We start from the raw sequence: 21,332 nt of genomic DNA, 5'->3' as shown, positions 1-21,332 counted from the left end.
GGTATCTGCTGCTTGCAGAAGGTAGGATAGCTGATTGCTGTGCTCCCACAAAACACTAGAAACGTTTTAGAATTAAAATTGAGATGCCCCCGGGCTTCCCTGGTGGCACAGTGGTTGAGAGTCCGCCTGCCGATGCCGGGGACACAGGTTCGTGCCCCGGTCTGGGAAGATCCCACGTACCGCGGAGCGATACCATGGCCACTGAGCCTGCGCGTCCGGAGCCTGTGTTCCGCAACGGGAGAGGCCACAACAGTGAGAGGCCCGCGTACCGCAAAAAAAAAAAAAAAAAAAAAAAAATTGAGATGCCCCGATCTACATTTAGGTGTAAGCTGGTCCAAGGGACAATGACCTTGAATTCATGTGGCTTATCCATGGGATTAAATATAAAAATACTCAGAGATTCAATAGATAAACTTCAAAGGGACAGAGTAGCATGAAGACTAGGACCAAGCCGCTGATCAAACCTGTGCCCCCAGACTGAAGAAACATGCTTGGGATTCTAGAATTCACAGTGGAACAAAGAAAGCACCTGGAGAAATTCATAAAGGCCTCCCCAAGCCTCTCAGGAAACGGGCATTAAAAATCCCCAAAGTAGCTTTCAGTTCAGCAGTTTGTTGAGGGTGATTTTCCAGTTGGAACAAATGTAGAGAACTTGCTGGACACTTTCTCTGAGATACAAGTCTCTTAAACCTAAGCAATTCCACAAGAAAAGACAGTGGCAGCAGCCTCTGTGGCACAAGACTAAAAGTGTCTGCTCACAAGAAACTGTTGGGACCAGCCCCCCCTGGGGGGCTCACACACAGAGCCCAGAGTGCCCACGTGTGAGGCTCAAGGGGGAACGGAAAGGACAATGTTTCCCTGGGTGGACAAAAAAGTACCCCAAACAAGATCCTGCAACTGGAACCATCTCCGGTGCAAACTCTGAATCTCTGCAAAAAGATTTCAGTGTCACAAATGTCACTCTAAGAAAGAAGAGTGTATATGGGTGGGCTTTTCCTTCCAGACATCAAAATTCCATAGTACACGAATTCAGCTCTTGCTGACAAATGTCTTCTCTTTAAGTTCACGGCATAGATGTTGTACAGTTCGCATCCTTTGATAGGCAATCTGGTGAAGATAAAACCCAGATTTTTCTTTTTTTTTCTCTCTCTCTACTTTCGTACGCTCAGATACTATTGAGTTTCTGCCATGGTTTTGGCAATATTAATACTGGGTTCTAGGAATGTAATTTTTCCTGGGATAACTTCCAGGACCTGGGAATTGGTTTATTTTCTGCGTTTGGTATGGGGCTAGGGCTGTTGATGATCCTTTATGGCCTGGTATCTCTTTGAACTTTCTGATAAGTGAAATACATCCAGGACCTGGCATTGAGCTGGTAGGACTTCTGATGCCCTGACAGTCATTCAAGTGAGAATCTAGGCTGCAGAGGTTGCAGGAACACTCCACCTCCACCCAGTTCCTGAGAACTCCTTGGACTGAGCAGAGTAAGAAATTAGTAGAATCACGTTTGGATCTTATTTTAGCTTGAGATTTTTTTTTTTTTACTTTGAACTGGTAACCCAGAAGAGCAAATGACTTTGATTTTAGATTCCAACTCCTTTACCCATTAACAATCTAAGGGACATACTCCCTTTTTAAAATTTGTGAAATTCAATAACATTGAAAAATGCACAAAACAAATGTATATCGTAACCAAGTATAAAGCGGTAAGTCAGGTTCAAGAAATAGGATGTTGCCCCCTGCCATGTGCACTTCCCTTGTCACACCTCCTGCCCCTCAAAGATAACTGCTAACCTGGTAAAACACTGCCTAACTGTTCTTCATTGTATTTTTGCCACCTAAGTATGTGTCCCTAAAAACAATGGTTCAAATCTGCCTTTGTGTGAACTTTATCTAAATGAAAGTGTACAGTAGTTTTTGGGGGGTATAGGGAATCATTTTCTCAGCAGTGTGTCTGTGTGAGGCGTGCATGTGCACAGCTGCTGTTTGTTTTCATAATGAACTGAAACCCTGGGTCTGGTTCACTGCCGGTTTGGTCAAGCTGAAACCAGATGGTGTCCTTGGGCTGCAGGAGCTGTCCAGCCTCAGTGCCTGCCATGCAGACCTGCAAATGGATGTGGTCTCTCCACTTGGTGGGTGGAATTCGATTCCATTCTCACAGTTCCAGCCAACATTCCCCTTGATGAGCCCCATTCGTTAGATTTTTGTTGATTCTTGGGCTGTTGCCAGTGGCCTAGCTGTTCGGTCTCAACTTGGAAAACCGCAAGCTCGCAAATTGAAGACACTCCTCTTGGAGGCCACAGGTGATGGTAGCAAACGGTGCTACTGCATGAACCACTTGGCTCACTCGTGTCGGCGCCCGTGGTAAGGGCTCATCCTGATGAGACCCAGTCAAGCTGCTGACTGAGCCTGCACCACCCAGTTTGCACACATTGCTGCCTGGATCCATCATGGCACTGAACATGGTGACACATCCATCATAAGAGACTGGGCCAAAGGGAAAGAGTCTGGTTTTGGTGCAGAGGCCAACACTGCATGAGACACGACCCCTGTCATTTGTCTCCAAGTGAAGGGGCTGCGTGGCCTGGGGCACGCCCCCCGCCCCCCACTCCTGGCAGAGTGACTACATTGGAACTTGACCCTCTCCTGAACCTATTGGTGGTGCCTCACCACTGTTAACTTTTTTCTGTTTGTGATATTTTCTGTGTTTCCAGTCCTATCAGCTAACCATGGGGCTCTTGAAAGTAATCTGCGTCACGTACTCAGCTTTCTGGACCATTTCCAGTCCCTCCGTGGTGTGTCTTTGTCACAAAAACTACTCAGCATCAGATGGACAGTCAGGGTGTTGGATGAAACTTCCATGCTCCCTGCCATCCAAGGCATTGGACACTTGATCATTGGAACGGCTTCCTTAAAAATAAACTAAAAAAGAATTTCTGACTTTACCTTCCTCGTTTCCTCCTGGGTCCACACACTTTGAGAAGGCAGACCAGTCTCTGACTGTGGCTCTCTCCGGAAAAGGAGCATCCCCCCTCATCTGCTTCCTGGTCATGATCAGAATGAAAGGAGTGGGGAGTTACATAGATTCATTTTGAAAGTTCAGGATTCTGCCCTGCCCATTCCTAGGCATAATGCATCTTTCTTTCCCCCCGTAGTGACCCAGCCTGGATAGTATACACTCCCGGTGACAACCCCGCCAAAAGGGGCCCATGGGGATTCAAAGTGATTTCTAGTTGAGCCACCTGGATATATTCCTTTGGAGTTGCCTGGTCCTAGATCCTCAGGACAAGGGTGTCTGTTTGTGGACACTGCTTGCCATCTCCCACTACAACGGGCTACATAGGCTACGCTCAGATGCAGGGGTCTCCGTGCCTTACAAAAATCCTCTTGTCCTTATTGCATCTGACCCTTCTGGACAAAAGTTCTGAGTGTCAGTAAAGGGTAATCAGGAAAAAGGTGAAGTTACAGCTCTTGGAATGGAGGAAGACCATCTTGGGTCAGTGGAGGGGGCCTGTACCCTGGGCACATGAAGAGGGGACACCTTAGACCTGGGAGGTGCAGGAAGGGAGGGACATCAATGACCTTTGCCCTTCAGATTTGCCCCCAGAGCCTTCCTCCAAAGAAAAATGGGCTGTTGCAGTTTTCCCAAACATTTAGGGCTCCTTCAGCTCAATGAATAACAACCTGGCATCTCCAGACAAATGGTTCTCACCACCTCACCCCCTTTAACCACGTTGAGAAGTCTTTTAGAAAGAGCAGGGGTGACCTCAGCTCCCGCATCTCCCTGTCAATATCTCCGAGTGTTTTCTGCACTTCTGCGCCCATAGCCATCACTCAGATTCTCCTGAGGGTGGGTGAATGCTAGCAGCTGTAGCGGGGACCAGACTGGACCAGCTTTACCGACTGCTCTCAGTCTCTTTAAAAATAAGGCTAGATTCAATTATCAAACTAAACTGGGAACCCCAAGATTGACCAGCCATTGGGAGGCTATGTTAGAGATACCACCAACCCAAGTCCCTCTCCCCCTAAATAATGGAGGAATCACTCGGGGTGGCCCAACAGTTGTAAATGATACTTTCTGTACAGGGACACCATGAGCACCCTTGGGATTGCCCATCTGTGTGGAAACCAGGCATTAACTTGCCTCCATCCTGAAACCGAAGTGCCTTGCACCTAAGAAGTGATTTAGAAAACACCACCAGTAGCTCTCAGAGGACTGCATAGATCTCTCCAAAATGAGGCTGCCCTTGATTACCCGGAGTCGCTCCCCAGAGAGACAAGTGACTCATTATTTATGCATACTCTGAGGATTAGTATCCTTACAGTGGAGTCTTACATTTAGAAAAGATGGTTCGAAATTTGTTCCTAACTTTAGCTAAATTGATCAGTTAAAGGACCTCGGTGCTGGAAAGCAGGCATGGATGGTTTAGGGGACTAGTTCAGCTGGTGGGGTCCAGGACTCTGCGGGGGGATGGTTGACATCAATACTGCAAGGTTTTCCTCATCCCGCTGCTTGGAGTCTTGTGTACGGTAGCCTTAATTACATGCTGTATGAGACACATTGCAGGGGTTTTGTCCCAGCCTCTGTTGATTAGATTAGTCACAGTGGCTGACACGGTGACAGACTCACGGGAAAATTAGCCAGAAACCGGAAATGATGGGAAGATTCACTGGTACACAATTCTCCATGGGTCTCTGTGTCTGTGCTCTTCTGTAAGCAGAGGCACTTGCTGCCGTTTTCCTAGACTATCTTTTCGAGGATGTTTGTATAACATTCTTTGGGAGCTAGAGATCAGTGTCTTTCTCTGGAGCAGAGGGCAGGTTTGTGTATTACACAGTATAATAAAGATAATGGTCTCCCTCCAGGGCAAAGTTGAGGCAAGCTTCCCGCCCATTAAGAAAGATCTGTGTTCCTAAATCTTGGAGTTCTCAGCTGGGACACAAACCACACGTGCAGGATATACCTGGGACCCTGAGGGACGTGAGAGGCTGGAGGAATTGATGCAAACTCCTCTTGCTACTTTCTGTACCTTGAATAATGGAGTCCTTTGACTTGAAATAGCCTTTGACCCAGGAGGCTGGTGTGTTCCGTCAGCAGCCATGAATCTGTGGCAGGTAACTTATTACATTTTAAGTAGGGTAAAATCTCAGATCCTTCACGTTCTTGACGGGGAATTTTTTTTTTTTTAATTAGCCTGCTTGGGAGTCATTGGGTTCTTGAATTTGTGGACTGATACCTTCCATTTGTGTTGGAAAATTCTCAGCCATTATCTTTCCAAATTTTGCTTTGGACCATTCTCTTTTTCCAAGACCTTGATTAAACATATGTTAGATTTTCTGCTTGCATCTTCTCTCCCTCTTGTTCTTTCTTCTGTCTCTTTCATCTTGGCTGGTTTCTTCTGACTCATCTTCAGATGCATTAACTTTCTTTTAGTTAAAGCTGACCTGCTGGTGTACACGTCCATTGCTGATAGCGAGTTTTACAGTTCGCAGATATCTGTTTTTTTAATTTTTTGCTTTCAAATCTGCAATGTCCTTTTTAAAGACCCCATTCCTGGGCTCCCCTGGTGGCGCAGTGGTTGAGAGTCCGCCTGCCGATGCAGGGGACACGGGTTCGTGCCCCGGTCCGGGAAGATCCCACATGCCGCGGAGCGGCTGGGCCCGTGAGCCATGGCCGCTGAGCCTGCGCGTCCGCAGCCTGTGCTCCGCAACGGGAGAGGCCACAACAGTGAGAGGCCCGCGTACCGCAAAAAAAAAAAAAAAAAAATTAAAGACCCCATTCCTGCTGAGATGTTGTTTGGCATCTGTCTCTATAAGCTTAGTAAAATACTTGAAACATGTTAGATTTCTGGAAACTTCACTACCCCGAATATTTATGGGTCTCTTTCTGTTGTTCTTTGTGCTGGTTCTGATTCATATCGATACACCTTTTTGTGTGTTTCCTTATTTTTCAGTGAGTGCTAGATATGTTTTTAAAAAGATGTATAGAAATAATTTAAGGCCTGTGATATTGTCTTCTTCCAGAGAGCGTGCTTTTTGTTGTTTCTTTCTGACAGGTGCCTATGAGTACTAGCAATCTTGAGTCACCTTAATCCAATCTGCAGGGTAGAAATTTTCTAGACCATGTAGATTGTAGTCCTTGAAAGCAGCTGGCTTACTTCTGGTTCATTCTTCTATATTTTACGGCTTTTGGATATCAGCTCTAAGTGTGAGCCCTGTACCATGGTCCTTGATTTGGGCAGCCCTTGTACTTCAACTTTTATTTGTCCTTTCCTCCAGAGACTGTTAGGAGGATTGGTTAACCTCTCTGCCATCTCTTCCTGTTCCTAGGGCAAATGTGGCCCCAAACTCCTTGCTCCCCTCTCTGGATTTTCCTCTTGTCCTAAATTCTTGGTCCAATTACTTCTCACTTTCTTCAGAGTTTGTTGATATTACTAGGAACAGGGTCTTAATATTTCATCCAGAAATGTTTGTTGTCTCCACTGGGAGGTCTGCTCTGAATTAACTAGCCTGCCATTACCAGAAGCCAGCATTTATTTATTTTGTCAATTTTTATTTTATTGCATGTAATTCACTTAGAGTAAAATGCACAGATCTGAAATATACACTTGAGAAGATTTTTTTTAAATATCTATTCCATGTTACCAGCACCCAAATAAAGATAGATAATACTCCCATCTTCCTGGAAAGATACCTCATTCCCTTTCCAGTCAATCCTCAACTCCAACCCCAGAAATCATTCTTTTAATCCATATCACCATATATTTAAATTGTAGATCTTGAACTTCATATAAAAGAAATCATATAATTTGTACTCTTTTGCTCAACGTAAGTTTTTGAGACTCTTCTATGTTTTGCACACATCAGTAGCTTAATCGGTTTCTTGTTCGACTGTATTATGTTTTATACATGTACCACAATTTGGTTATCCATTTCCTATTGATGGACATTTGGACTATTTCCAGTTTTGATTCATATGAATATATCCATTAGGAACATTTTTTTAGGATTCATCTTTTCTCATGGAAAATGAAAGGGCATTCATATTTATATTTAGGGCATCTCTGTTACTGGAGATTCTTACACCAAGTTACACACCAAGCTACATCTTCAAACCTCATCTTCATCCGTTTGTTTCAGTTGCCATAGTTTTTGTTATTTTAAAATTTATTTATTCAACAGATTCTTGTAAAGCACTTAGTATGTGTTAGACATTGTTCCAAATACTGTTAAATAGTAACTTATTTAATAGTCCTGACAACCAGTTGATGTCGTTATTATTACTATTCGCATTCTATGAATGAAAACACAGAGGCACAGAAAGCTTAACTGACTTACTGGCGGTCCCAGAAATGGCAATTCAGAGGGTCAGGATTCAACGGCCCCAGAGGCATTGCTGCCTCTCCGGAAGTGTTCATATATGAGCAGGCAATACCTACAACATACCCTCAGATAACCCAAGAATAACTAGGCCCGTTAAATATGCTGCAGATGTTGTTTGTGAGAAACCATTGTCCAAAAGAAAGTGGGTCAATATTAAATGTGCTTGTTTGAACAGCCAGACTGTGAAACGGAAGGGACTTATCCCAACTCAGAGAGAGAGGAAAGATACACTTTAAAAACCTATTTGACCCCAATTAGCTCCTCACTGATGTTCCCTCACTTACTCAGACACTGATCTTTCGCTTTCGCTTTCTCCACATATGAGTTGCCAAATCCCCGTGACAAATACGTGAAGGGGTGAAGGTCCCGGTCTTGCCAGGACCCTCAGTTGTCTGGTGGAGTCTGCCTTCCCCACCCATCCACAAGAGTAATCTTATCTTGGTTTCGTGGACCTCAGCGTCATACATATTCATCTTTGTTTGTTTCTGCAAAATATTTCAAAAGCCCTCTCCTGCCTTTGGTGATATTACAGACTAAGGCCAGTTTGGGGAGCTCCCCAAGGAAGCTGGACCAGGCCAAACTCAGAGGCAGTTACCTTGAAAAAAATCAAGCCACAATGTGACTGTAAGGAAAAACTGAGGGTTGAGAGTGTTTCCTGCATCAAGTGAGAAAGACAGGCGAGAATATAACACACTGAACCAACGTTGAGGTTGGTGGTCAAACGGAGGCTTCTCTTGACTTTTTGCCCCTTTTACATTCTGGGCCATCAGATAAAAGAGCACAAAAAGTTCCACAATCTCAAGAAAATCTACTGTAAAAAACTGGATATTTTATTTGTTCCGCGTCCGGGCTGAGTCAGCTGATGTTGATTTAACAGTGTGAGAGCAAGGACCTTGTCTGCCTGCTGTGCGTCGTCTCCCAGCTCACAGGACCTGCCCCAGCAGATTGTGGTGAACCGGGAGCCCTATCTCGACCTGCTCAGCAGAGGCGTAGGTTGTGGTTACTTAGTAGTCAGAAACTGCAATTTATTACTGGAGGGTGAGCTTGGTTATGATTTTAGAAACAGTGATAAAATCAGGGGCTCTCAAATTCAGGGGTTGCCTTTATTTAAAAGGAAATTGAACAAAATTCAGGCCAAATTCTCATACACTCTTACAAGTCTGTGATAGCACTATCATTCCATTTCATAGGTAAGAAAACAGGCCAGAGGTTTAAGGAACTTGCCCAGGTTCACAGAGTTCACAGCTAGAGCTGGGTCTCTGAAAGACCTCACCCTAGCACTTTGTGCTGCCTTACCCAGTTGATCCTGGGACATGTGAGATGCCAGCTGACAGATGCTCCTCAGGGTAATGCCCAGGCTTTCAGATGGCCATACAGCTTCCACTGTCTGCATTCCCCTACTTGTACAACTTTAATTCACGGGGTGGTTTAGGGTTTCTGTAATACATAACAAAATATATTGTGCTGTTACCATTGCCTTATTACCGTTGCAATGATCACATCTTCAGATAAGGTTTTGCAGTTCCAGAACCTTGGTTTCTTTCTTTCTTTCTATTTATTTATTTATTTATTCATTTATCTTTGGCTGCATTGTGTCTTTGTTGCTGAGCACAGGCCCCCTCCAGCTGTGGCGAGTGGGGGCTACTGTTCGTCGTGGAGCACAGGCTTCTCACTGCGGTGGCCTCTCCTGCTCCGGAGCACGGGCTCTAGGCACGTGGGCTTCCGTAGTTGTGGCGCACAGGCTTCAGTAGTTGTGGCACACAGGCTCTAGAGCGCAGGCTCAGTAGTTGTGGCGCACGGGCGTAGTTGCTCCGCAGCTTGTGGGATCTTCCCGGACCAGGGCTCGAACCCGTGTCCCCTGCATTGGCAGGAAGATTCTTAACCACTGTACCACCAGGGAGGCCCCAGAACCTTAGTTTCTTAAACGAGGAACCATGGATTCTAATCTGAGATCAGGTTTATTTCTAAGACCTGGAGTGTCTGCTCTCTTCCCTGTATCCAAGACTATTGAGCATCTTTGTCCTGGGCCTGGGAAAATGAATAAAATATTCCAAAATATTTGTGATGAACAAATTTCTTAGGAAGTTATAGCTATCCTTCATATCTTGAAGCAAAATATATCATTTAAGAAGATGTGTATATATATATATATACACACACACACACAAAGGAATATTAGCCATAAAAAAGGAAATAATGCCATTTACAGCTACACGTATGGACCTAGAGGTTATCATACTAAGCAAAGTAAGTCAGAAAGAGAAAGACAAGTACCATATGATATCACTTATACATGGAACCTAAAATATGACACAAATGAACTTATTTGTGCAACAAAAACAGACTGACAGATATAGAGAACAGACTTGTGTTTGCCAAGGGAGAGGGAGCGTCAGGGAGGGATGGATGGGGAGTTTGGGGTTAGCAGATGCAAACTAGTATCTATAAGGATAGATAAGGAACAAGGTCCTATTGTACAGCACAGGGAACTATATTCATTATCCTGTAATGAACCATAATGGAAAATAATATGAAAAAAGAGTATATATATCTCTGAATCGCTTTGCTGTACACCAGAAAGTAACACAACACTGTAAATCGACTATACTTCAAAAAAAAATTAAATATATCATTTATTTTATATAGAACATTGGTTATGAATCCCAGTTCCAGAAATGGGCCTATTTTCTTTTTCTATTTTTTTTTCATCTTTATTGGAGTATAATTGCTTTACAGTGGTGTGTTAGTTTCTGCTTTATAACAAAGTGAATCACTTATACATATACATATGTTCCCATATCTCTTCCCTCTTGTATCTCCCTCCCACCCTCCCTAGCCCGCCCCTCTAGGTGGTCACAAAGCACCGAGCTGATCTCCCTGTGCTATGCGGCTGCTTCCCACTAGCTATTTTACGTTTGGTAGTGTATATATGTCCATGCCACTCTCTCGCTTTGTCACAGCTTACCCTTCCCCCTCCCCATATCCTCAAGTCCATTCTCTAGTAGGTCTGTGTCTTTATTCCTGTCTTACCCCTAGGTTCTTCATGACATTTTTTTCTTAAATTCCATATATATGTGTTAGCATACGGTATTTGTCTTTCTCTTTCTGACTTCCTTCACTCTGTGTGACAGACTCTAGGTCCATCCACCTCATTACAAATAGCTCAATTTCATTTCTTTTTGTGGCTGAGTAATATTCCATTGTATATACGTGTCATATCTTCTTTATCCATTCACCTGTCGATGGACATTTAGGTTGCTTCCATGTCCTGGCTATTGTAAATAGATCTGCAATGAACATTGTGGTACATGACTCTTTTTGAATTATGGTTTTCTCAGGGTATATGCCCAGTAGTGGGATTGCTGGGTCGTATGGTAGTTCTATTTGTAGTTTTTTAAGGAACCTCCATACTGCTCTCCCTAGTGGTGGCTGTACCAATTCACATTCCCACCAGCAGTGCAAGAGTGTTCCCTTTTCTATTGGGCCTATTTTCTAACACCAGAGGGAGTTCAATAGATTTCTTTTATGTGAGTACATGTCTGTAGTTGGCAGAGAGTAAAGTACCGTTGGAATTTGGACATTTAATTAGACAAACACACAGCAAAATTGTAGTGTTTATTATGCAATGGATTCTAATTTAAATAACAAAATAATAGGAATCATTATAATAAAACTAATAGTTGCTGAGCTCCTATCATGCACCGTGAATGCTGTGCATTACTGCATTTAAACCTGACAACATGTGAGGTAGATTCTTTCATAATAAGGCTTATAATTGGAGATTAAAAAAACAGATTTAAAAGGAGAGCACACAGGCAGTACACGTGCTGTCAAAGACACTGAAATCTTAGCATCCTAGACAGGGGCACTTGTAGATCCCAGTTTTCTTAGCCAGTTGGCAACATCCCAGGGCAGTTGACATGTTTTAGCTCTTTGAAGAAATGATAACTATTAATTGTAAAAGTATACCTATAAAAGTATACCTATAAAATGGCAGATGAGATCGCCACGTTGTACTTGAAAGATCATTGTAACATCATTTCACTGCTCAGACGGCCTCACGCTTTGGATCTTCAAAACGATGCCATAAAGTGAAAGTCTTCCCTTTAAATCGTCTTGAAAATAGGTGGTTTGTTAAAATGAGAAGGTTACAACAAATTCTTAATCACCAACGATTTGGGTGGGGCCTGTCAGCTTCAGCCCAACGATATACTTGAGTATTCAGTTAAATACTATTTATAACCCAAATATGGCAAAACGTGCACTGTAGCTCAGGCCGAGATAGGGTGGGGAGACAGCGAGTACCCCAGACAATACGAATGTTGCAGCTCTAACCTGTGAGTGATAACATGAGAAGAGCTGCGGTGACGGAAGCTCAGGCATGAGTCCCAGCACTTCCACTTGAAGAGGCAGAATCTCAGCAGATTGCTTGGTCATTAAGTCTCTGCTTCCTCACCTTGTACAGAAGGGATGAATGATGCCTATGGTGTATTTTCTTTATAAGGACTCAAGAAAATATAAATATATCAGGACTTTTCCTATAAATATGAGAGCAATCCCAATCCACATGGGTTTAATTAACAACTAAAAGGAATGTATTATCTCATTTTACTGTCAAATCTGTATTACCATCATATCCGGCTGCTTCAGGTGCAGCTAGATCCAGGTATTCAGATGAACGTGCCATGACACTACCTCCCCGCATCCTGACTATGCTTTCCTTCCCATAGCTCCTAGCATCTTTAGGGTTGGATCTTGCTGTCTTAACTTTCCCTGCTGAATAAAAGCATATTTCCTCTAGCAGCAGTTCCAGAAATATCTTCATTGGCCTAATTTGGTCAACTGTCCTTTCCTGGAGCCAGGAGGTCAGGAACATGGACTGAGGTTGGGTGAGATATGATCCTCTAAACAAAAGATGGGTTTGCAGAAAACCAACCAACAAACAAAAACCTCCATTACAACAGATGAAATATCTAGAACAATGAGTGCTTGGCATGTAGTAGGTGTTAATAAGTATATATTAATTTAAAATTAGAATATATTTTTTAAACCCTCAACTATGTAGAGCTGCCAGCTCTCAGCCGGGTTTTTCTGGACCCCATATATGACTAGAATCTTTTTAACCTAAAGGAACCTCTACTCAGGGCTGACCACATAGGTCGATTTAACGTGACTCAGTTTTTAGGATAGAGGCTGTTCTGAGTTTTGGAGAAAGCCTGCGATTTTTCCCCAGAGAGCCTGGGTGAAATCCAAGTCAATCACAACTTTGTGGATAGTATTTTATTCTTCTTAATGGATTCTTCTAATGCTAGCAGGAATTACTCTTTTGTTCCATTATACTGGAAGTATGGCTAGAGGCCAGAAGCAAGAACTTACCCCCCAAAAGTACAGTCAAACAGAATAGAACACCTCTCATCCCAACTTCCCCCAACTAACAACATAAATAATTAATATGATGATTATAATCTTTATGAGCGTTTATCCTTCATCAATAATCAGAGATATCTAATAGGAACCCAGGGCATCAGTATCTATAGTTCTGCTGTGAGTACGTTATTTTTTTAGGACAGAGGCATTACATCACAGTGCCTAAGTCCACGCCAGGAGTTTTGACAACGTGCTTTGTGAAGTATCTATTTCCATGATTACAGCTTTTGGGTAAGTGTAGATAAACCAATTAAACAGAACCTACAGAATGGAGATAAGGCTAAATTCAGTTATTAATTCCCTTTAAGGATTTCAACTTCAAGTGTAAACATTTCTGTTTTTCTTCAGATTCCTATGTATACAAACATGTAAAGCTCCCGTGTATTTTAACCATCTCAGACCTTTATTTTTTTCCTTGTGGGATTTCATAAAATTAAAAAACAAGAGCTATGTTTTTAATGGTGTCTTAAGCACAGCAGTGAGCTATTATCCCACCAATAGCAACTTGCATAATTTTTTCTCTTTCATTTTATCAGCCCGGCCACCATTGAATTTCAGATTTATGAGCAGATGACTTTTCTCAGTTTGTATTCACCGTGCACAAACCCTCCTCCAAATCCCTGTTCCGGAGCAGGGAAGATGACTGCCATTGTACTGAACATTAGCAACTTTGCTATTTGAAATGTATCCCTGTCATTTTATTTTTTGGAAATTAGCAATAAAAAGTCGCCTAGAGCCTTTAGATTTCTACCAGAGAATATGGGATCACATTTTTTTTTAAAGGAAATGGTTATTTCAATGGGGTCACTCTATTTCCTCTACATAAACATCTTAAAAAAAAAATCTTTATGCTAAGATCTATCAACTGGAAAGCACTAGAAACAGGCAATTTTTGTGATGTCCCCTTGACATTTTTAGTATAACAGCTTGGGTCAAAACTGCAGTTAGGTCAAAACAATTTAGCGCCATAATCTCTGGAAATGAAATTCTCTCTTCTATGAGAATTTGAAGACCAATCTGGCCACATTTGAAAGTCATTATGATATTCAGCATCTGAATGACATGAAATTAAGTCTCTGAAGCGCGTGCGCGCGCCCACACACACACAGACACAATGCCAATTCACATAGTACCTGGGATGCTAAAGGAAGCTGATCAAGAACTAGAAAGACGAAAGATTAGGGGACGCAGGGGGCGCCTTACAGAGGAACTGTCCTCTGACAGCTGTACTGCAGGGAGGAGCAGAGACAATACCCAGAAAGGTGACAAAAGGAGGAACCCCAGGGGCCCTTTTTCTCTGGACGTTGCTCTGAGGATCACCCCTGATCACCGGAGTCCTAATTCCCATTCCATTATCCTGTTGAGATACTGAGTTGAAGGTCACCAGCGAACGCCTCCTGTCCTTTCCATGATCCTCATTCTTTTTGTTTTTACTCAGTTATTTGACCCTCTTTTGAACATTCAGCGTTGTTTTCAATGAACTAACTCTCGACTGCCCTGTTCTTTGGCCCTTCTATCGGCTTCCTCTCTGCTGTTTTAATGGGAGCTGCTCAGCGACTCTTAACCTTGAATAATCGAGAAGTATTAGCCCAGTCACCAAACATTCCCCTTTTCCTTGGTTCCCAGGTGTCAAGCACACACAAGATTCCATCTCATGTAATCATCAGAGCATGAATAGCTGCCCCACTCATTTAGGTGCTAATTTAGGTACCTGATTAAATGCAGTCTTAGACCGACCTCTCCACTGTGTGTGTAAGTCTCTGTGACTCTGTCTCACTCTGTATGTACAAATCGTACTTGCTCGTTCAGACAGTAAGTGCTTAAAAATAGAAAATACGGGCAGTAACTTGAGCACGTATTTTAGAGTCATAACTGTGTTCAAATACTCTTATAGGTCACTAACTCCCTGAATTACACTTTCTTCATCTTTAAAATGTAAATGACAATAATACCCCTCCAGGATAGAATAAGAGAGTAAATGAGAAGATTTATGTAAAACATGTGGCTTATAGTGAACTCTCAATAAATGATTTCTGAGTTTCCCTGGTGGCGCAGTGGTTGAGAATCCACCTGCCAATATAGGGGACACCGGTTAAGCCCTGGTCCTGGAAGATCCCACATGCCGCAGAGCAACAGAGCCCGTGCACCGCAACTACTGGGCCTGAGCTCTAGAGCCCGCGAGCCACAACTGCTGAGCCCACACACTGCAACTACTGAAGCCAGCACGCCTAGAGCCCATGCTCTGCAACAAGAGAAGCCACCATAATGAGAAGCCTGCGCACTGCAACGAAGAGTAGCCCCCGCTCACCGCAACAAGAGAAAGCCCACGTGCAGCAACAAAGACCCAATGCAGCCAAAAATAAATAAATTTATATAAAAAAATGATTTCTTCCTGTGTTTTTAATCTCCTCTCACATCGCCCATTCTAGTAACAAAACTGTTGAGCTCAACTTTGGTTTGATTGATTGATCAAAACTAACAAGATCAGTTGGGATATACTGGCTAATCACCAAATCACTCTACCACATCCTCTCAACATGGTAAATGATAAAAGTATTTATCTCAATAAATCCCTTAAATTACTAATCAATATTTTATTTTTTAAGAAAACACAAATGCCAGGAAAATAGGGGCACAATATTTTTCATGTGTCTTTTAAATATTAATAAAATAACTTATGATGTTGCGTGGAAGGGTCTATAATGTGAAAAATGCAGCATCTAGTTTATATTTGATGAGTTCACTTACTATGAGTTATTTTATTTAGCCTTAATTTTTATTTAGTGATACTAGAACTAGAGATGGTAAAAGTTGCCAAGGGAGAGTTTGTGCTAACGAAAGAAATACAGGTGGGAAATCAAGGAACTCATTAAAATAAAGCGTGACATCTTGACCTAAAATCCTAAATACTGGAGAGCAGTATTTTTCTACTAGTAAAAGTATAAGGAGTTAAACTTACTGCTCCAATGATAGCAGCCTTATTGAAATAAAAGTGTTCCTCAACCCAAAAGAATCCAGTCCCCTGATGAGCTGATGTGGAGATAATTATAATAGCTCTTACTGGTAGAGAGGAAAGAGTGAAACCTTAGAAGACACTGAGGCATGACTTAGGTGGGTTTTATTTCTGATTCTAAAGCACTGAACTGGATGTGGGTGCAGTGACTCAGAGTATTGTGATGGTCCAGCTGTCCACGGGGCATGCCTCTCTGGTGCGTACTCATGCATCGCCACGCCTGGGGAAAGACTAACTGGAGGGTCATCTCCTCCAGTCACTTAACTAACACAATCTCACATTTAGTTACTTCGTCTTGTATACTCTGCAGTGCATTTTGTGTGTGTGTGTGTGGTACGCGGGCCTCCCACTGTTGTGGCCCCTCTGGCCGTGGAGCACAGGCTCCAGACGCACAGGCTCAGCGGCCATGGCTCACGGGCCCAGCCGCTCCACGGCATGCAGGATCCTCCCGGACCGGGGCACGAATCCGTGTCCCCTGCATCGGCAGGCGGACTCCCAACCACTGCGCCACCACGGAAGCCCTGCAGTTCATTTTCATTGCTTCCCAAAGCACATGTGAAATGGCACACTGGAGCCAGTGGATAGCTGCTTAGTCTAGTTCTCTGCCTGAGAGAACAAGACCAAGGGGCATTTCCAGAAAGAGGGCAGTGACTGCTTTCTAATATTTTATTTTATCTAATTTATTTTTCTGGGAACCACGCAGTCACTGGGGAAAGAAGAAGCCTGCTTTATCTGACACGTTTACTTTACAGCAATACCTCCTTTGTCTTAGGGATGTTTCATATAAATCAGTGCAAGAAACACGGCATGAAAAGCATGCAGCACTGACCACTATGACCAATCACTGATATGCTCCTTTATTCCCAGAAAAGCCACTTCTGTTTTCTTATGTTTTTGTTATTATTTGTGATTCCGGAACTTCTCGGAAGAATCGGGAAGCAGTACGACAATTAACAGGCCCCAAGCCTGGTCATGTAAATGTATAAACAAGCCCCCTGTATAATATGTCATTTTGTATCTTGGCGTATTCTTGTTGGCTTAAATGCCAAAATACTGTCTGTCACTCTACATTATTGTTCTTAAATAACTTACTCGATTTCTCTTCTAAACAGATAGCTTGCCTAAGGATGCCCTTATAAACAGTTGCACCTCATTTCTAAACTACATCAGATCGGGTTTAACAAAGATTATGGGGCTAAAAAATATATTGTTTTGCTTGGTTTGGGAGAGTCAAGATGAAATACTTACATTTACTTGAAATTCTCTGGATATTATATGTCCTCCAGGAAGCCTTTCTGGACTCTTCGCTACCAGGATTAGGCCCTTCCTCTTTGTGCTACCCTGTCCTCACTTGTATTTATTTTATGGTTGTTTCCTCCTCTAGACTCTGAGATCCTTGTGGCAGGGATTGGTCTGCCAGCATCCAGCAAAATACCTGACATATAGCAGGTGCTTAAAAAAGTGTTCAGTGGATGAATAAACACTCTAAGGTTATGAGCCTGTGACTTTCCAGTCTATCCACTTACACATTTTATTTTTCCTGACAACGGTGGAAGCCGCAATTTGGCGAATTTGATGAGTGATCATTAAACCATCAAGTCTTGGACTATTTGGTAATTTAGCTCATGGCCTACAAATACGACCATTTTCAAGGTTTGAATTGATGGGCGTAATTTTTCCTTGATATTATGAAGAGCACTTACATTAACACCAGGAACCCCTTTTACGCAAAGCCTTCAGAGTGCCGCTCACACTGACCCCCCCCCCCCCCGCAAAGGGAAACAACAATCTGTATATAAATTTCAGTACCTGATTCTGAATTTCAGGGCAGGGGGGCGGGATGTCATTTTGTAGCCAGCACGGAAAGTCAGGAGTGTCGGGAAGCGGCACGTGTTGCCATTGCCCCCGCGGAAGAGTGTCAGACCAATAGCCATGTGCGAAGCACTTTTATGGACGGTATAAATATTTTGAGCTGGAGGCATCGTTACCAGCTGCTATTTTCCTTCCTCAGGACCAGCTGTCCAGGAGCATCCCGGACCGGAGCCAGGCACATTCGGGACTTGGATCTGACCAAGGGCGGCAGCAGCCGGGCTGGTGCAGCGATGTCGGTGGTCGAAGAAAGCCGGCCCTTTGCTCAGCAGCTCTCTAACGTCTACTTCACCATCCTCTCGCTGTTCTGTTTCAAGCTCTTTGTGAAAATCAGCCTCGCCATCCTCAGTCACTTCTACATAGTGAAAGGCAACCGCAAGGAGGCGGCCCGGATAGCGGCTGAATTTTACGGAGTAACCCAAGGACAAGGTATGTGCACGGCCTGCGCTCGTGTTTCGTGTTGACTTTATCTTGCACGCACAGTCCAAGCAAACATCCCATGTTTCCCTTAGGGACTGCTTCGGAGCGAATATTCTGCCAACTTCTCATTGCGGGAAATATTTAACTCCCTTCATGGCCTCATAAAAAAGAAAATTACTTTTTCTGGGTTAATGAAATCAAGGCATCATTGCAGAAGAGCCTCACGGAAGCATAGTTTTAAATATATATCAATATTTTCCTATTCATAAATATTTCCTAACTTTTAACATTTCATGGGCCAAGCCATGCATTCACAGGCTTCAGTTACTGATTGCACTTCAACTGGCCTTTAATATACCTGAGATTTTATAATTTTTTTAAATCAAGTCTTTAGTTATATGGAAAAATAATTGTTATAAGAGAAGATTTGAAGGTTTTATTGGTTTCTCACAATTTTTATTTGACCAAGGTTAACCGCTTCATTATAAAGTAAAGCACAATGTGGTGAATGTTAAGATTTATGGCATATGTTTTCCTGATGGAATTGTTGTTGCCTTTGCTCAATTTGTAAAAAATTGATTATATGAGGGTAGGAACATGAATTAACAAATGTTAACATGTAGGCGACCAAGTACATCCATCATGCTTCCTACAAGAAATTAAAGTGTGAGACTAAATGAGAAATGATCATTTTGACCCTCAACCTGAAAGGCTGCAAAACCATTTCCATTCTACTGCACTGATATTCTGTATAATAAAAGCAATTCTTAGGATGGGCTTCAAGGTGACATTTTAACTTCTTAGAGCCTTTTGGTTAATTTCTGGTTTGAAAATCATCAGGCAAGCGTGCACATTTTACAGCCCTACCTACCTCTAAAGTAACTTTAATTTTCAGAATCAAAATACACTATCACATAATTAGAGAGTGTAATTTATTTTTTTTAAAAAAAGAACGCTTAGAGTAGAAAGCTTGCCTTCTTAAAATCTGTTTTTCTACATTTTTCAATGTGTGGAATAACTTACTTTAAAATCTAGGCGACTCTGTAGGTACATGGAAAGTTGAATAAAGGTAGAAAATCTTTTTTGGTGTATGAGATAGATAAGGAGAGTACATTTTTCCTGAGGAAGATTTTGTTCTTATGCAAAGTGAGGAACTTAATCTAAATGCCAGGATGAAACTCTCACAAGGAAGATGGAATCTAGAGAAGTAGACAATATTTAATCCTTCACCCACCAGCTCTGCTTCAGACCAGGTATAACTATTTAAATGTGGCATACACCATGTTGGTAAATGGAATATTTTGTTGTTTAAAAACCAGCAAACATAGGAGACTAGATTTTAAAACAAAATCCATATTTTAATTTTTTAAACCCGTATTTTTAGATATAAGACTAAATAGGCTATGCGATCATAAGGTGAGAAAGTTTACTGTCACGGGCAGCCCATAGCTCATTACCTTGTACTCAAATCTCGTCTACGTATTGTGAGAATTGCCGTGCATAAAAACTGGAGTATTGGCTACAAATCCACCATTTTTGGTGGATTGAGAAGGGTTTTAGAGGAAGCTTTGGAGTCTCCTTTTGTACTTATTTACAAATATAAAGAAATACTTGTCCCCTCTTTAGCCTGATCTCAGTGTGCTCATGCTGGGAGGTGGGAATATGTGAAATGGCTTCCATGTTCCCGCCTACTTTTATGAGTCTGTGTTAAGATATATTAGAGCTCTAGGATTATATCCCAAAAAGGAGAGAAAGAAATCCACATTCACTAATAGAAAATACTTTTCCTGGGAATAAAAATGGGGAACATAGAGTTTTCAAATGTTTGTTTTCTGTTATTTTTAATTTTGTATCTGTTTAACAAAATTCTCCCTCCCTATAGCTTGCATTAGTCTATATACTAAACAATACAATATATTATTATAATTTTTATTCAGTGTAAGCATAGTTAGTCTCCAATTTTATTTTAATATTAGGAGGACAGTCAGGAACCTTACAAGCTCTTTCTTGGTCTACCTCTAAGAATTAATTCTTCCTTGCCTAGGAAATTATTACTTTCTCTATTTTAACATAGCTTTTTCTTTTATTTACTACTACTAAACTTATTTTTATTTTGTTTATGTTTTTATGATTTATCAGGCTTAATTATCTTTGTTTAATCTAGCAATTTCCTCCTTCCTAGCAGAGATTATCACCTTCATTCCATTCTGAATTAGGTTTCTCATTCCTGCTTTCAAGAATTATCACCTTCATTCCATTCTGAATTAGGTTTCTCATTCCTGCTTTCAAGACTTAGCCAGATCATTCCCCAACATTTCTGATGTGGAGCTGCCAAAATCCATGAAATATGAGATGATGTGTATATTTTCACGTCTTTCATAATCATGGAAGACCCTGTTGACAACTTTCTGGATGTCCTCCCCATGAGCTGTAGTGCTTTGGTATGAAATAAAAGGAACTCTGTCTTCCCAGATACGGTTGCAAATCAGCTCATTGTATTAGACAAATATGGAATGAGCTTTCTTAATGCACTTTCCAATCAGGCTTGAGACCAAGGTATGATTACACAACAAGAATACTGAAAAGCAACATGGTAACTAAAATCGCTTAAGATTGTTCCCTTCTTGATCCCTTTGCTATGCCTATAAACCTTAGAAATCTGCCTTTTCATCCCTTTATTAACTCTGCCATCGTATTGAAGGGGCTTGATAGGATTTTCTGTGTATCTGTCTCCCTGTATGGTTCTTGCTGTTAAGTGTCCTGGTGATAGTGTCCACATAGCAGAGGTCTAGTCTGTGTTTAAAGCTAACACTTGACTTTGAGACTGAGTGAGACTAACGAGTGGAACGGTGTCTCCACCTGTAACATCAGACAGTACGGAGAGCAGGGGAAGATGCAGGGGAGAACACTGATCTTCTGGTATCACTCCAAGGGCTTGGAAGAAGCCATGTGCCACTAGTAACCCACGGACACTTGGAGGGAGAGCTCCCCTCCTCTGCTAAGGGTCATACCTTTCAAGTTCTATCTTAGGCTCTGAGGAGAGTTCAGTAGTTTTACCTACATGTGGACAAGGTCAGTTCTAAGCACCTGTTTACTGAGCACCCCTGGTATGGAGGCATTGAAGAAACAGGATATAAAAAAGGGAAAATGTATTGTTCCCAACTGTAAGTAGGTTATTCTAGTTGAGGAGATGGTATATCTACATATAATACTTACTTTC

At 42.1% G+C, this 21,332-nt stretch overlaps 1 protein-coding gene and 1 long non-coding RNA gene across 12 annotated transcripts in view; one reads left to right on the top strand and one right to left on the bottom strand.

Moving 5' to 3' along the window:
* The window catches only part of LOC132512547 (uncharacterized), a 31,239-nt gene extending 13,145 nt beyond the window's left edge, over window positions 1–18,094 (bottom strand). Inside the window, exons 1-4 of one of the 11 annotated variants that reach the window (XR_009538215.1) lie at window positions 17,633–18,094; window positions 11,719–11,889; window positions 8,915–9,411; window positions 8,680–8,820 (exon numbers count right to left, since the gene is read on the bottom strand). This is a non-coding gene — a long non-coding RNA (uncharacterized LOC132512547). Of the gene's footprint in view, window positions 1–8,679; window positions 9,412–11,718; window positions 11,922–17,071; window positions 17,384–17,632 lie in introns of those variants that run through there. The other 10 variants (XR_009538209.1, XR_009538217.1, XR_009538211.1 and 7 more) reach the window with 10 other exon arrangements.
* ASB5 (ankyrin repeat and SOCS box containing 5) overlaps window positions 17,811–21,332 on the top strand; it is a 50,910-nt gene continuing 47,388 nt past the window's right edge. Inside the window, exon 1 of the mRNA XM_060136216.1 lies at window positions 17,811–18,121. Coding sequence (XP_059992199.1) covers window positions 17,926–18,121 — 196 coding nt within the window. The 5' untranslated portion in view covers window positions 17,811–17,925. The remainder of the gene's footprint in view (window positions 18,122–21,332) is intronic.

Source organism: Lagenorhynchus albirostris, chromosome 21 (assembly GCF_949774975.1).
Source record: "Lagenorhynchus albirostris chromosome 21, mLagAlb1.1, whole genome shotgun sequence".
Lineage (NCBI taxonomy): Eukaryota > Metazoa > Chordata > Mammalia > Artiodactyla > Delphinidae > Lagenorhynchus > Lagenorhynchus albirostris.
Note: the sequence above shows the minus strand (reverse complement) of the source record. Positions and strands in the feature narration are given on the sequence as shown.